Genomic DNA, 16,920 nt, shown 5'->3' with positions numbered 1-16,920 from the left:
GTTTACCCCAGACTGTGGCTCTGTATGTTAGGGGACAGGGGAAGTCCACACAAGCAGAAGGCAACAGCGCAAGCTATCGGATTGGAACTCCTCCACCTGCCAAGGGAAGCAAGTCTTCCTTTTATGAGCCAATTGAAATTCAGCTCACAGGCTACCCATTTCGTCAATGACAAGAGGAGTCAGGACAACCTTGCAACCCTCGACACTAATAACACTGTAACGGTCAGAGATAGATCAAGCTGAACGCTGATAGTTAGAGCGGGTCTTCGGCCTCCCATAAGTGTTTATTGCAGACAATTTTTGCCTTCATTTGTTTTGAGCAGATGCATTCCTGGACACAGCTGTGGTCGATCATAATGGTTTTCACTCCGACAGCCGACAGATAAATGACCTGAAGTTTTTGCATCTGCCTGCTCTCGACCTTTGGATTCTCTGACATCCTTTCTCCCATCTCCCATGCATGCTACTGTACATGGTTAAAGACCGAATGCATATGAAATGGTCTGCTCTTGCTTTGTATGCATTAGCCCAGCTCTAACCTCTGACCTCATGTGCTCTATTCACTGGCATGACAGGTTCATTACCACAATCTAAATTGTCGAAATCAATCCTTGAGAGTCTGCACCAGAAATTCTCATCACTGCGCATTTCACTTATATATTAAGTGTTTTGGAATCAATGGAAGGTGTTGAAGAAAATGAGGGATTAGACCAAGAATAGGCTTCTTCTGATGGAACCAGTTTCTGCAATTTGAGGTAAACTCTTTGTTATGATCAGTACTGCCACTAAGGGGCAGTAGAGAGCCTGGAATGAAAGTGCTATATCTTCAGGGCACTCTGTCTGAACTGAGATTATACAAACAAATTAAATGCTGAAGATTTGTCATCATCTATCATTATCCTATTTACATCATTTAATATGCACTTGATATTATGTTTAATATTGTAGTTCATAACAATGTAATACATATTAGATTTGGCATATGGCGGTAGTCTGTAGCTGACTTTCTATTCATAGACTATCTATCTATCTATCTATGATAGGATTCAGGATTCTATGTAATTTTAGCCCAAATATACACGAATACAGTCAAAAGATAAATAATCTTCATTCCCTTCCAGTTAACCATGAAAACCTAATCCTAATCCTAACCTGCAAGCTCCTCTGATTTTATGAAACAGACATAACTGTCTACAATAATATAGTGACACTAAATTACTACAGGCTAATGGTCAAAGAGCACATCTGACTCTGATAAAGCAGAAAATATTATCATTTAAGTTCTTAAACGAATACCGTGAACCCTGTAGTGGGAACCTCAACACCTTCAAGTAGTCTGGACACTTTTATTACAACACTGTACAGCCGGCACACCCTTATCAGTACTGAAAATCTGATATTGGGATTAACGTTATCGCTCCTGGAGGCGGCGCATATTCACACAGCACACAGTAGGCGGCGTTGGTCCGGAGAACTACGTCCTCCTGAGCTCACTTCCGCCGGCTTGAGTCGGATCACTGTTCTACGGTCTCTCACCGCTTTTGTTCTCCCATTTCCAACCAGCAACCGCTGCTGAAAAGAGAGATCCAGCACGTCGGGAAACCACACAGACGCAGAGTAGCGGACCAGTCCGTCGCAGAAACGCCCGGTAGCCACATGCAAAGCGCCGTCAGTACAGAGGATACGCGGCACTCCGTAGTTACATAATTGGAATACTTTTTTTCTATAACTCTTGGGGTTTTTTTCCACGCTTTTTTGTTACAACGAAACTGACTCCCGGTCTGTAAACTCAAAATGGAGAACGACGACAAATACCTCCCCGAGCTTCTGGCGGAGAAGGACAGCCTGGATTCGTCGTTCACGCATGCCATGAAACTTTTAAACGCAGGTAAAGTTGTGTTATATGGATTTAATTTTCTATTGCAGTGCAGTTTATGCAGTTTATGCTTCGAGTTTAAGAGGGGCAATATACGGCTCCTGAATGCACCAAGTAAAACGAAGACCTCTACGCTTTGATCACCATGTGTTTGCGGACCGGACGCATACTGCCCCATCAACGGCAACAGCTACGTGACGTGCTCTTATAGCTCAGTAACGAATAGGGTAGGCGTGCGTATGATACATGGGAGCGTGTAGGGCTTAATTATTATCATAGCTAATGACCAGCGTCTGACATTGTAAATACCCCCAGAGCTACTAGAAGACAACAGAAGGAGACACACTTTCAAATGTTATTCCGTAGAATTTCCGCTTCCTCTCGTGCAGCTGCGTGACGTGTCCAATTTGTTTTCTTCGGCGGTGTCGGGGCTCGTGCCGCCTTTAAACTTGAAGAGTCGGACTCTTTTCGGACAGGCGGTCCTTTGTTTTCCTGTTCGAGACCCTGTTGATCTTGTTGTCTGGCAGCTACGTTGCGCAGCAGCATATAAATGTGCGCCAGTATCCGTGACTGGGCTCATCTCGCTACTTCAAAGCCGAAAGGCGGCTCGGCAGCGGTGATACTAAGTCCCACTGTCTGTCACTCGCTGCTGAAGTGTCCTTGAGCCTTAGCAGCCCCGGCGGCTGTCCTGAAGCTTTACTTCAGAGGGAACGAAAGGAAAAGCTGCGTCTGTTATTTGTTATTTCTTTCTGGTCGTCTGCCAACTCGCAAAACATGCTTTATCCTATTTTGTATACGCTTTTAGAGGGGCAGCACTGTAATGATGTTGCAGTGGACTGTGGGACAGTGTACCACAAAGTACCATGGAATATCCATCACTACCACAAGTATTTATAGGACCATTACAGTAATATTTAAAGAAATAAAAATATACTAAACATCATTAGGATAGCATAAGCCAGCCATTTTGTGCTCTACATAAAGTGATTAAAGCGATCATTTTGTTTTGTCCCTGTTGTTGTCCTTTCCCAGTCATTTTCTGCCACCTGGTTCTTGATCCAAGTATCTCAAGCACCTTTTGGTGGTGATTACGCTGGTCTCTTTGTCTAACAGGATGTGGAAAGTGTAGGCTACATCTCTCAAACTAAAAGTGAGAAGAGATCCAGAAAGACAAAGTGTGCCAGTGTGTGCCGTGGCTTCCCTTGGTTCGACGTCTACCGAGGCTCCCCTGATCTGCAGCTGTTTGACTGTGGTATATCTGACATGTTTGCACATTGCAGACTTAGGAGTAGTCATAGCTGGAAATGAGGCGATGATTTCAGATGATGATGATGATGGTGCTTGTGAGAGCGGTGGGTGCTGGAGACTATGTGCTGTGTCACATGGAAGAGGTGACAGAAGGTGGAGGAAAGCACTGATGACTGATTTTTTTAAAAATGAGGCTGTGAAAAGTGTTTGCTTTCAAATTGTGGTTTAAAAATATTGAAGGTTTGGCACTATAACTTAAGATTATTTTCCTGATTGATCAGTCCAACATAGTGAAGAGTGTCCACCACAAGTTTTCAGAGGAAAAGCTGATGTATTTACATGTCTATTTTTTCCTTGTCAGTAACCCAAAACTAAAAGAAATTTCCAGAAAAGAGAAAATTCCTCCCAGTGAAGATGTACTTGCCAATTATTTGGACTTTTGAAGAAAATTAAATGTGGCTGAATCTGTAATCAAAATAGTCAGTTAATTTATTAATCGACTGTATCAGATTTATTCATTGTGTTGGCAAGAGCCCAAAAATGTGTGAAAAACACTTTCATCATGTTAAATTCAATTATTGCCAGTTAAAGTTGTCTTGGTTACACCCAGGCAAAATTAGGCTGAAATGTGAATGCTTTTTAAGATGACTAGGATGAATAAAACTGCCTTCGAACCCACTATTAAATGTGATATGTGTGTCTAAAAATAATCTAATCCAGACATGACTTCTGGCCTGTAAATATCTAAATCAATGCTTACTTGATAATTCGGCATGGCTAAGTGGAAATAAATCCTCCTCATAACTAGATGTACTTTGCATCCTGCTTGATTGCATGCACACTTTGCCTGAAATGTTACCTCTCCCCCTCTAGAAATTGATAGAATCCAGAAAGGCGAAACTAAAAAGGAGGCAGAAACATATCTGGACCTTTTCACAACAAAGAACATCAAACTCAAGGAACGAGTGCTCATACCTGTCAAACAGTACCCGAAGGTGAGATTTCTTTGCCCTTGTTTTTTTGTCTTCTTCCCTCTTGATTCAATTTATCCTGCAGCTGAGTTTCAATTACACAAAGCCACGGGGTTACTTGGAGTTTCAAATTACTCTTCTCAACCTTGATCTTTAAGCTTCACACTATAATTACACCAGAAACTGACATGTTTTCAAATCTGACTAAAAGGATCAAAATGTTAATATTACTATGGTGAGGACAGCTTTATACTGTATTGGAATTCGCATATATTCACAGATACTTTCAGAAGATTCTTCTTTTGTCTGTATTCAGAAAATGTTTCCGTTCAGAGTAAAGTCTTACTTGGCTTTATCATGTCACTCCAGATGTATTCATTCACATCTGTTTCACCTATATCTGGCTCAATTATTGGGGTGCAGTAATCTTCGGATGGTGGTTTGTGATGTTGGAGAAGGCATGTGAGGCTAGAATGTGTCCTGTAAAACTCATTGCAGAACTCCTCATTAGTAGTTTGTTGCATTTATTCGCATCGCTTTGAGTCACCTAGGCTGACGTGGCAGCTGTCTGCAGCTTGTTGTGTAACTTACAGGATTGTGTTTACCTTTTTAATAGATCGCACTTGTTTTGAGATTTTTTTTTTCTGACCAAAAAGTTCTAATAAGAAGAAGATCTATAGAAGCTGCCCCACCTCGAGCATCAGATCAATATGATGTAGGAGTCTGGTCTGTGGGGTAAGACAGCCGTCTGATCTCCAGAATGTTGTCTTTAGTTTGGCAGAGTTAGTTTTAGTTGGTACATCAGTCGCTTGTGTCAGGTGCAAGCTAATGAGTGTTTCCAGATTACAAAAGCTACTTCTACAACCGTAGGAGGTCTTGCGTCCCTGGGGGCAACTTTTTGCTAAATGTGTTTAGCAGTGACAGCTAACTGTAGGATACATCACATACACTCAGTAATTACTTAGTTCAAAGCCTGAGGAGGTAAAGTTTGCAGCTTTTGATCAGCTGGTACTGGTTCAGTGCCTCGATGATTGTTGTGAATAGTAACCGGTGGTATTACAGGCCTCTAGGGCTCATATCGACCTTCTCTGGTAAATCTACTACTTAAGGCTGCAGTATGTGCAACAAGACCCCTGACAGTGATTGTGGCTTCACTCTCTTGGTAGTAAAACTTGCCTGTTCTTTGACTGCCAGGCTAATTTTGTTCTCCTTTGTTTTCCTATTAGTTCAATTTTGTTGGGAAGATTTTGGGACCTCAGGGCAATACAATCAAACGTCTGCAGGAAGAGACAGGAGCCAAGATCTCTGTGCTGGGCAAAGGATCCATGAGAGACAAATCCAAGGTAATAAGCGCAGACACAAACACAGACATGCAGATTTGGTGTCACACACCTGTGAAAAAGGAACCTGAAGCCATAACACATCTGGCTTGTGCTTGAGAGGGATGGCAGGCATTGAGCCCAGATGGCGTCAACCGGCAGGATAGCTCAGGTGAACGTTAACGTAAAGCCAAGGGCATCCACACACTGCGCATCTGTTCCAAGACTCTTCAGGATATCTCGCTAAACCAGTTATCTACCCATCTGATGTAATTATTGTAAGCTGTATAAAGAAAGGGAATACTATACCTCTGCCTGATGCCCTCTGAGGTGGAGCAAATGCATTTGCAGAACTGAGTTCATTGTGGACTTGGCGGACTTTTTCTGACTTGCTGACACTCCTATCATGTTGTACTTGTTACAGGAGGAGGGGCTGAGGAAAGGAGGGGAGCCCAAGTATGCCCACTTGTCTATGGAGCTGCACGTGTTCATCGAGGTGTTTGCCCCCGTGCCTGAGGCCTACCTGCGCATGGCACACGCCATGGAGGAGGTCAAGAAGTTCCTGTTCCCCGTGAGTCTAACTTTGCTGATTTATTGTGCTTGTGTTTCGCTGTGGTTCAGTGGGAGACTTTTGACTTTATTTTGACTCTGTTGACTTGTCTGCGTGGACTATTCCTCAAGCTGCTTCTAAAAGTAATTTTTTTGCCAGTAATTAATCATTTATTCCAGAAAATGGAATGCAGCTGCAATGTTACCAATATTGACAAAACGCTCAATACAAGTTAAGACAATATAAAATGACATCGTTAATGACAAATTTCTGATTTATTTTCTATCAGTCAATAAATGATGAGTTCATTCAACTCTGCAAACTGAACCAGGGCTTCAACTAATGATTACTTTCATTATATAGCTAATCTGTATTAATTTTCCTTGCTTAATTCCAATCTATAAAGATTAATTCAAAGTTGTGAAAAATACCTGTTTAAATTGCCTAAAGCCAAGGTTAATATTTTCACATAGCTTTTGTTTAATCAGCAGTCTAAACCTTGAAAGTGTTTCATTACTACATCACAGACATGAAAAACACCAAACTGTCACAGCTGAGAAGCTGAGATTGAGGGATGTTTGGTAAAATGACTTAAGATTAATCCAATATCAGAATAGCTGATAATTAAGTTTATGTTGCTCAAATAATTGACTCAGCTCTAAACTGAGCTCTAAAACAAACTTAAACTCTGCGAGTCACAGTTTTACCACCATGGGGCCAATTGTAGACTGGGTCGCACAAGATTTCAGGGTCTCATATAATCCAACTAACATGTTGTATCTTCATTTTTAAAATAAGCTTTGAATACACTTTCTGTGTAAGCACTCAGCAGCTCCCCCTTCATGCTCCTAACAACAGAACCCAAACACCATGCCATAAGCAAATTCACACATCTTGATGGCTCTAATTGCTGCAGTTATGAGAATATTGCGGATCTAAAAACAGAGTTGGAAAAAGGTTGAGAAACCATTGAAAGTGTTGTATAATTATCTGAGGGTGTGTCTTAGAGAAAGGCGTAGCAAGTTGTGGCGTGCATCACTGTCTCTCCATCATAATGTCTTTACGTGAGTCTCATCCGTCTGGCAGGGAGGAGAATCAGCTTGAAGATGTATAGCTGTCAGACAGATATGTGCTACAATTCACAGCCTGCGCTTACTTTATTGGTTTCATGCTGAGAGGTTCTTTTAGTGCTGATCAAACCCAGTCTGTCGAGCCACGGTTCTCTAACAGTGGCTCATGCCAAAGCAGGTCAATAGGCCCAGGGGTGAGCGAGATGACCACATTTTTAATTAGTGTGCAGTTTGCTATAGAATAAAGCAGGGGTGATGAACCAGTTGCGATCTTGGTATTGCCGCGTTATGTAGAAAACATCCCCTGCAGAAACTGTCATTGCAACTTCAGTCCATAATCAGTCAGGCTTGACAACCTTCATTTGGAACAGCTCCATATTTTGATACATGAATCAGGTTCTAAGAAAATGTGTGGACGTGATTTGTCATTGAAATGTTTTATGTATGAAGGCTTTGATTCTTTTGTTTTTCCTCATCTCTTTTGTATGTCTGTACCTGTATGTCTACCAGTATGAATGCGAAAGCAGAGCCTTGCTCCTGTGTGGAGGATTTGCACAGTCTGAACTTAAAATATTTTCTATAGAGTGCACTGTCTAAAAAACACGATCTAAGCATCTTGACGGCTAAAGATGTGTCACCTCGCTGGTTTGTTACATGCAGCTGCAGGCACAGTTCTCCTTGTTTGAAATGAATTCGTAATCGCTCAAATGGTTTGCATCGTCTGCAGTTAAATTGAAAGCTGCCCCTTGCGTTGCATAGTCTGGTATCTGTCCCGCTTTTATTCCTTTTCACCGTCATTAGAGCTCCATCGCTGTTCCAAGGACTGATTTATGAAAAAAAAATTGATTGGGTCACAGTGCAGCCTTTGCGATGGCTCCCTGAAGAAAAGCGGCGGATTGTGTGGCGGGATTTGTGCTGCTCTGACAGGCAGCTTCACTAATTCTTCCCTGCTTCTTGATTTTGTGGAGAGAATAAGGTAACCGCTGATGCAGTCACACAAGTCTTGTTGAGAAGTGCAGGAAGGAGTGATTTACATTTTGTGCATGATGGAGAGGCACAGGAAGGCAGGGAGTGTGGATGGATGCTTTCCAATCTCCCACATCCACGACAGTGCCCCCCTTCCTCTCTCTTTAGCAGTCTGAGTCACTGGCACTGAGACTTTTTCTTCCATGCGCTCTGTTAGCCATTAGAGGGGATGCCGTGTTGTGAGCAGCCATGTAATTGTGTTTCACTCTTTTGCTCATTGCTCATTCTTTCACAGTGCCTCTTTTCTTTCCTCTTCTCCGTCCTTTTTGCTTTCCATTTGTGCACCCTCACTTTTCCCATGTCATGTGCTCTTGTTTCTCACCCTCACTCTCTTTTATTTTCTTCCCGTGTGTGTGTGTGCGTGTGTGTGTAGGATATGATGGATGATATCTGCCAAGAGCAGTTCATGGAGATGAGCTACCTGAATGGAGGCCAGGATCACGGAGCCCGAGTCCGAGGGGGAATGCCGGTCAGGGGCCGCGGAGTCCCCCCTGCTGGAGCACACAGGTGTGGAAACACACACACAAACACATATCTCAAATAACGGCTGCTGAGCCACCGCAGAAGTACAAAAACACTGCTATTCATCTACTACTATATCACTGTATCAATGAAAATGCTGAGCAAGGCCAAAGGAAACATAATATTTACTCTCTTTTCTATAAATGTGCAGCTTTATGTATGTAATTTTGTACTAGTAGGAATTTCTTAACAGAAGATACTTTTGACTGGCCTCTCTCAGAGAACACACCAGTTGTGGTTCGTAAACCCAATGTCAGAAACCACTTGACGTGAAGGAATATCAGGAAATGTAAATCAGTGAGCATGCTGTATGTAAATTCCATATGCGCCCTAAGTTGTTGGTTCATGTTAACTCTCTTGATAAAATGTGAAGAATCATTCAGTATAAATGTGTTATGTGTTATGAAAAAGGTGTTCAGTCAAACACTTATTTGCTTTCTTGCCATATGTTAAACAAGAAGACCACTCCCATATTTGTATAACAAATTATGTAGCTTGAGGTAGGTGCTTAGCTTGGCTTAGCATAAATATTGAACACAAGGATAATTGATAACCTGCCTCTTTCTAAGGGTAACTATCAACCGAGCAGCACCTTTTAAAGCACACTATTGAAATGAACGAACTAGATATAACTGATTTTATCACCTTTTGGACAGAGCCACTGTTTCCATCTGTATCCAATCTTTATGTTAAGCTAAGCTAACTGACTCCCGTGTGTAGCTTCATATTTAGAGACCCGAGAGTGGTATTGATCTTCTGCTCTGACTCTTGGCAAACAAAGCAAATACGTATATCTCTAAGCCATCAACCTTTTCCTTCAGCAGAAGAGTAACTTGGTGCTCTTTTCTCCAGGGGCAGAGGAATGCCTCCTCGCGGTGCTGCTGCCAGGGGAGGTGTGACTCGAGGTGGCCCAGCTAGAGGTGGTGCAGTGAGGGGCGCCCCAGCAGGCCGAGGAGGACCTCCTGCAGCACCTGCCAGGGGAGCTGTGGCACCCCGTGCGAGGCCCCCAGCCAGCGGGCCCCCCCAGAGGATGGCACCTCCACCTCCCCATCAGCACACCCCCGCTGCAGCTGCTGAGAGCTATGAGGAATACGTAAGTACACCTGCTGTTAGAGGGTCGTTTCAAGTCATTTGTTTAGTTTCTGTGTGGATGTTCTCAGAGTTAAGTGACAGTGTCTCCTCTGAACAAGGTTTTTCCACAAACTGTGTTAGCTCTGAATGGCTCGTCCATCCGCACAGGAAAAAGTGACTTAGAATGCTTGAGATATGAGGGGAGCGTGTCTGCTTTAGTACAAGTGTAGTACTTTAGGGACACCTTGACATTCATGATTCATGAACAAGGCCCTCCTTGAATCTCACTGTGTTTCTCTGTTTCCTTCCCTCTCCAGGGCTACGATGAGAGCTACACAGACACGGCCTACGAGTCATACGACAGCTATTACAGTCAGCCGCAGGCGTGAGTGAATCAGACGTCTCTTTGGTTTTCACCTGCTCCTCACTGAGTGAACACACATTGCTTGGTTGCTATTTTCACTAAAAAAAATAATAAAAAAAAAAACGATTTCAGAGCAGCAGAAATACTTTTTAGCCACTCTGCACAAATTCAGGGCTGATGGTACTTCATGTTTCATGGTGTAGACGGTGATGTTATTTAGGAGAACCAGCCGGGACTAAGATGTTCCATGCTAGAGAGCCAAGCTTTGATCTTATTCATGGAAGCCAATTATCATCCCCCTCGACATTACAGTCAGCAGCTACTTGATGTTTTTCAAAGATTAGAAGTGATTTTTCCTCTCCCCTCTCGCTGTTTTTGACCATCAGAGAGCCAGAGTACTATGACTACGGACACGGAGAGGCCACAGAGTCATACGAGTCCTACGGTAAGGAAAACATTTATTCCCTGTCAGTAAAGATGACCTCATGTGTACTGTTAAAAAGGTGCTGAATATAAAAACATTAGTTAAAAATGTATATTATGGTTAATATTTTGTTATTTTTGACTGTACTATTTCTTTACGTGGTGGTATGAATTTTCATTTATTGATTGGTTGATTGATTTTTATATTGTCCTGAATATGTAAAATTTTACAGGCTCTAGAAATTGTGATAGTCTTCCAAAACCCAAAACACTGACTTGTTGGATTATTAGTTTCAAGTAGGTTTCAAAGTTTAATTCACTAACCGTTAGCTTTAAAAGATACCCTGTGGAGTTTTGGACCACTAATAGTGTAACAGGGCAGTATTTTCATGAGTGGGTATCTGCTTTGTTCAGGTGATGCACATTTGTTAAAGGGACAGTTCACCCTCAAAATCAAAAATACATGTTTTCTCTATAGCTAATTTCTCCAGAATTCTGCAAGTCATACCAAAACAACCAAAACAAATATGTATCTTTGACTTGGGGGTGAACTGTCTCTTGAGCCTCACAGTGTGTGTTAGGAGACATTGTTTGTTTACAAGAAACCTCCACAGGGCACCGTAATGTCTGCTAACCAAATTTGTTTTCTGACCCCGACGTGATATGAATCCACATTAAATTGTAAATGTTGTTTTTCCCGTGTGTGTCTTTTCCAGGTCAGGATGACTGGAATGGGACCCAGCGGACGGCTGCAGGGAAGGCGCCTCCCTCTTCCAGAGGTGCCAAGACGTCTTACCGGGAGCACCCATACCGACAGTACTGAAGTGGACTCTACACCCTTAACGTGTCCCCCTGACTAGCGCCTGTCTACCACGGCAGCTCTCGCTTTAAGCAGCCAGACAAAAGTAATTGTCCGTTTTGTCTTTGGTTTGGTCTTTTCCTACACCGGACTTTATACGAGAGCAAATTGGGAACTGAAAATCGGACCTGTTTTTTTTTTTTTCTTAGATTTGACCGCAAACTCCCTCCCCCAACCCCTACTTTTTCACCCCCGCCTAACCAACCAGTCACCAATCCTTCCAACCAAAGCGGCTTGTAGATGGTTAGAGAAGAGAAGTTGACATCCCTTTTTTGTTCTTCATTTGAATTTTGGTTTGTTTTGCTGTATTTTTTCCTCTGACCCTTTTCCCCCTCTCTGGCTTTTTTGCATTGTTGATCGTAAATTTTTTAACTGTTTGGGAGTAGTCATATCTAGTGGAATTAGTGGCTCATTATCCACTTGTCCAAGGAATCCATTTTAATTGTTTTTAAATACAAAGAATCTGTCGAGGGTCAGTTGCAGATTCCCATTTAGGCTACATTTCAAAATTCTGTTAATATAGCCAAATAAAAAGACCTTTTAAACTTTCAATTATGTAATCTAGAAACAAACAAAAAAAAATCTTAAATTAAGTGAAGGTTAAAGAATCAATGTTAATGGAATCAGTACAATTCATTCTTGATGCTGGTTTGTTTTTAAATAGTTCTAAAACGTTGTCCATTTAGACTTAGGCAGCAATATTTGTCATTGTACTTAGAGTTTTGAAATATAGCCCTAATAGACACTGTTGAGATGGACTGTCCTCATATCCTCAATTTGTTTTACATGTTAAAAATTAATTTTAAGACTCTGAAGACAAAATGTTTCTTTAATGAGAACACGGCTGAGAGATGGCCTCCTGTTATGTTAAAAACAGTTCAGGTCTTCATTTTGTGATCTGATCCTCCATAAACTGCATGCACAAAGTACACAAAGAAGGATTGGGACAAAAATCTCCACATGGGTCTTCTCTTTCTATAGAGAAGGGATCCTGCAGCTCAATCCGAACTCTTGTACATATTTTAAAACATCCTAATTGTACTTATTCTGCCACTAGTATCTGTACCCTCTCCATAAAATGCATTATGCTACATGTGTAAGCTTGCCTAAATAGGTTACTAAATCTGTCCAAAAGATGTTTTGCAGCAGTTTGTCAATAAAGCTTAGTTTGTTTTTTTTTATGAAACTTAACTTGCTTTATTTGTTTCCTGTCCTAGTAAAATTCTGAAATGCATTTTTTAAAACAACCTTCAGCAGTCAGATGTAGGTGTTTTCCTTTGTTTCTCATTCAAAATCGCATTTTAAATCTAAATGAATGTATTGACGTCTGAAGACTTTAACCCTACTAAATGATGTCTTGATTGATTATCAAAAGAGCACAACTTATTCTTTCTCTCTCTTTCTATACTTTTTAAAAAGGACCCAGAGGTAAGACCTCTAAAATAACCTGGATAGCTTCCTAATGTGTATAGAGTTCTAAAGCATTGAATGCCTGGGTATGTATAAGACTTTTTCAATCCTCTTACCTGTGGTCGTAATCGTTAATGAGAATTGCTTTTATAGCATCTGAAAATTAACTGAATTCAAACCACCATTCAGGTCTAGGCTTCATTGTCATGAATGACGCTGGCGCGATGGCTACTTTAGTACAGAGTAATGGCAGTGCAATGGAGAGGATGGTTATAACCTAGAGAACTCCACTGTAAAGGTAACCTAACCCTAAATGTTTAATTTCGTAGTGTGTTTATCCATTGACATAAACTTGCTGGTAAATGCGTACAGTTTCTTAAAATATTATTACAGTCATGGCAACAAAAAAAGAATCGACTCAAAAGTAAGAAAAACGTAACTTCCAATATCATACAGTATTTTATGTACCAAAATAACTGTTCTGTGTACTAACAAAATATAATAGAATAGTGTTAATGCAACTCTTGCTAAAATGAACAAAGCCAAATCTATGTCAATATCTTCTGTAGAGTTGAGCTGCTGTTACTTTTTTTATTTGCTGAGTAAAGGTTGCTTATTGTGACACTGGAAAGGTTCTGTCAGTAAAAAGTTACAAACAAACAAGAAAGCTTGAGTTGCATGAGCATATCTTCTCCTGTAGACATTGCATGATCTCTGTCTCAAGTTTCTCCCAGTGTTTTTAGACAGGGTATTGATTTGAGGTTTGTCCTTCCTCCAGGCACAGCTATCGGTCACGGAGTGCCCCAGAGACTGACAGTCTGCTCAACTGAGACCATGCAAACCTCAGGTTGGTCCGCTGCTGCACCCATTTCCATATTAAAGGAGCAAACTGCTGTTTTTTTGCATGCTTTACCACATTACCTACATTACAAGCTGGCTTTATAAAGGAAGATCTTAAAGGGGAATTTCTGTATTATTATTTTAAACCTGGGTGCTATATTTACATATTTGCGTGTGGAAGTGATGCACACTTACCACAAAAAAATGTTTTGGAACTGATCCAGTAGGTGATCTGAGCTGGCAGCTGTGACACGGCTGCAGTGTACTCCACTGGGGCAATTCTGACCGTCAACGTTATGCTCACTTTGATTTTAAAACAGCACACTGGCTCCGTCTCTCACTCAGGGAGAAGTCTCGCTCTGAAATCTCATGAGCAGAGCTGTTACAGTTGTTTCCTCATCTAGATAGTTGAAATCAGCTTATTATTAAGCCTTTACCAGCGTTTCTGGTTAAACAAAAAGGATCTCACTTTTTAACAAAAACATCCTTCCCTGCAGAGATCCTCACCGCAATGCTGACACTTAGAGTGACAATCTCAGTCTGTGAGCTATTGCTGCCGTGCTGCAACTGCCAGCTGAGGCAATTTATTGATCCAATTCCAAATCTTTTGTTAAGTATGAGTAATTTATGCACCACAAGATGTAAATATGGAACCCTTGCTTAAAAATACTAGAATCTCTCTTTAAAGGTTGGCTTTTCTACCTCACAGTGATTAGTTTCTGTTTCTGTTTGTAAAATATGAAAATCAACTTGCGTAGACTGAAACTTGCATGAAATGTGTCGCCCATCACTGTGAAGAAATTGCCTTTGTAACAAGTCCAGCAAATTTTTAACTAATTTCTCAAACACCTGTGATGTCAATCTGCTTCTAGACAGCGAGCTTTTTAAAAGGATTAGTTTGACAGTTTGGGAAATGTGCACATTAGCGTTCTTGATGCAAGTAAATATGAAGCTGCAGCCTGTTAGCTTAGCTTTAAGACTGGAAATATGGAGAAAATAAATATTCTCGCTCTGTCCTAAGGTGAAAAAAAACAAAAAAAAATCTGCACAAAAACTGAAGCATAGAAATGGTTACTGTTGTTTTACAAGAGGGACCAGGAACTTATTGGATTCTTTAGTAGTTGCTTGGCAACTAGTCCCAATCAAGAAGAAGTCTGACATATGCAGTATACTTCCCTTTTAAGAATGGCAAATTGCTGTTTTGACACATTTGCACTCTGACCGTAGACACAGACAAACTGCTTGTTTCCCTCTATTTCCATTCCTTCAACTAATCCAACCTATTTGGATACCGGATGAACATATGCAGTACAGACGGGGGAATATTTCGAACAATACCTCAGTAATGTCAATGTCATTCTCTTTAGCAGCTGAAATCACCACACATTAATCCCTGCTTGCAACACTGACCTTAAAAATAGCTGACAAACTTCCTCCGGTGATGGATTGACCATCTCAAGCTGGAATGTAAAGTACACGCAATTTGTAGGTAATGGTCTAAAACCTTCAAAACCATTGGTATGGTACTTAACTTTTCCTATTTTCCCAAAAGACCATTGTACAAGAAACTTTGCTGTAGATGCCTGTGGGTATTTCAGCCAGTGTAACATTATGCAGCAGCAGCACGTTCATGATATTCACAGCATTTCAAAGGTTGGTTGATTCTGATGATTGCCTGGCTTCTGTAAGTCGACCCCCCCTCCCCCCCTTTTGACAGTGCCTGTGAATTGTAGTGTGTGTGTGTGTGTTTGTGTGTGAGCGGTTGCGCTAGCCTTCAGCGAGTTCTGAGTGAGCGAGAACTCGTCTCCGGTGTCAGTGGTGGTCTCAGGGAAAGTGACTAATGAGGATCCGTAGCTCAGCGCTTTTTGACAGAGGGAAAACAGGAGCGAGAGGACTCTGGCTATTCCTGAAATGGAACCAGCAGGAGGAGAGAGGTGTCAGAGGGATATCGCATCATGTTCTGTCCGCGCCTTGAAGGCAGGAAAAAGTTAAATGAAGGCTCCAAAAAGTAATGCTTGGTAGTCAGGCTTTGAGAAACATTAACTGTCACTGGCATTTTAGCCCGGAGAAGCTGGATAACGAACCATTTAAGAACATTTTGAAAATGTGTTTCGATGGAGAGGTCACTTGCTTGTCTGTGTCCAATGTGACTGCTGCCAGTTTTTAGACATAATTAGAGAGAAACATTTGTTATGCTGATAAAGCAGAACAACAGCTGGTTTGAAGCGCCTAAATGTTCACAAAAGTCCCTCTTAGAGTATTTAATATTGAAAAATATATACAGATTTATGTGCAGAAACCAGATAAAGGTAAATTTACTGAATTATTATTAAAGGGGATATGTCGGGTCCTTGTTATACTTTAAGCTGCTGCAAAATACTTAGAAAACGGAGGTCTGTGACCACATTAGCTGTTGATTGAAATATTAATGCTCTCATCCAAAGTCGACAGTCTTGCCAGTAATTATGTCTTCCTTAGCAAAATGTTGCTTGAAGAGCTTTGCTGCTTGGCAGGAAAATGACCTCTTAATTATTACAGCCACTGCTTAGAAATTAAATAAAAAAAAAAAAAGTGGGCTCTTTTCTTGCCAGACACTTCCTCTTATCTGTCATTAAATCACTGAAGCAGAGGAGGATTTGTGAGTTAAAGAGCCTGCTTTCTATGTTTAAATGTGGGCTCATGTCGATGTCCTCCCTATGCTTTTGTCTCCTGCAGTGAAGCCGTGCACAGGAGCAGCTCAGCATGAAGGAGGCAGTCAGGCCAAGCTCTTGGTGGTGGGCTTTGTGTGGGGGGGGGGCGGTTCTGTTCCTGCTAGGGAAGGGGTTGTGGGGGATGCCTGCCAAGTGACCCACAGGAGCCAGCTGATATAGCATGTGGGAGAGGAGCTGGCTCAGACTCCCACTGGAACAGGACTCGGACTGCAGCGGGTCAGTGGCGACATTCAGCTCACAGGGAACCCAGAATAACCAGAGACTAACGAGCAAATTCAAGTGGACTATTTTCTACAATTTCTACATTTCGTGTCAATATTGAATCACTGTGCTTTATGTTCTTGTAATTATTTTCTGACACTGAATACACCCGTTTGAAGCCTTTGCTGATTGCGTGTTGCTGTACACAGACTTCCTCGGACCACCCACTCTACCAACAAATGTACTTGTTACAGTCTAATTCACCATAAAATGAGCACTCCTGTTGTAGTAGGCTGTGAAATTGTTTTAAATTTCTATTAACCCTTAAATTAGACAAGAATTCTTTCTGCAAGGCAAGCTGTAATTCTCCCATTCAAAGGAGATGGTGTGACATCTGCGTTTCAAGTGTTGGATTTTTTTTAACATTCTGTCTGCGTCTTGCTGCCGTACTGTTGCTTG

The 16,920-nt window shown here is 41.5% G+C and overlaps 1 protein-coding gene across 3 annotated transcripts; it reads left to right on the top strand.

Annotated features, from left to right (window-relative positions):
* The first annotated feature begins 1,476 nt into the window (after positions 1 to 1,476).
* On the top strand, positions 1,477 to 16,334 carry khdrbs1b (KH domain containing, RNA binding, signal transduction associated 1b). Of its 3 annotated transcripts, XR_006845912.1 has the most exons (11): positions 1,477 to 1,888; positions 3,998 to 4,119; positions 5,322 to 5,438; positions 5,839 to 5,985; positions 8,434 to 8,567; positions 9,435 to 9,675; positions 9,971 to 10,038; positions 10,404 to 10,462; positions 11,157 to 11,345; positions 13,488 to 13,556; positions 16,265 to 16,334. XR_006845912.1 is itself a non-coding variant. In XM_046417990.1 (9 exons), the coding sequence occupies exons 1-9, from the start codon at positions 1,795 to 1,797 to the stop codon at positions 11,261 to 11,263; spliced, it is 1,089 nt and encodes a 362-aa protein (XP_046273946.1). In that variant the 5' UTR covers positions 1,477 to 1,794; the 3' UTR covers positions 11,264 to 12,478. The 3 variants fall into 3 exon arrangements, 1 of the variants encoding a protein (XP_046273946.1); XR_006845911.1 differs by lacking the exons at positions 13,488 to 13,556; positions 16,265 to 16,334 and adding an exon at positions 11,449 to 12,478; XM_046417990.1 differs by lacking the exons at positions 13,488 to 13,556; positions 16,265 to 16,334 and having other exon boundaries at positions 11,157 to 12,478.
* Positions 16,335 to 16,920: the final 586 nt, after the last annotated feature.

The sequence above is a fragment of the Scatophagus argus genome, chromosome 17 (assembly GCF_020382885.2).
Source record: "Scatophagus argus isolate fScaArg1 chromosome 17, fScaArg1.pri, whole genome shotgun sequence".
Classification (NCBI taxonomy): Eukaryota; Metazoa; Chordata; class Actinopteri; family Scatophagidae; genus Scatophagus; species Scatophagus argus.
Note: the sequence above shows the minus strand (reverse complement) of the source record. Positions and strands in the feature narration are given on the sequence as shown.

Bases quoted from the DNA above. Each gene is read 5' to 3' on its own strand.
- khdrbs1b (XM_046417990.1), top strand. From the start codon at position 1,795: ATGGAGAACGACGACAAATACCTCCCCGAGCTTCTGGCGGAGAAGGAC. The intron at 1,889-3,997 runs GTAAAGTTGTGT...CTCCCCCTCTAG, and splicing joins CATGAAACTTTTAAACGCAG to AAATTGATAGAATCCAGAAA. The intron at 10,463-11,156 runs GTAAGGAAAACA...TGTCTTTTCCAG, and splicing joins AGAGTCATACGAGTCCTACG to GTCAGGATGACTGGAATGGG.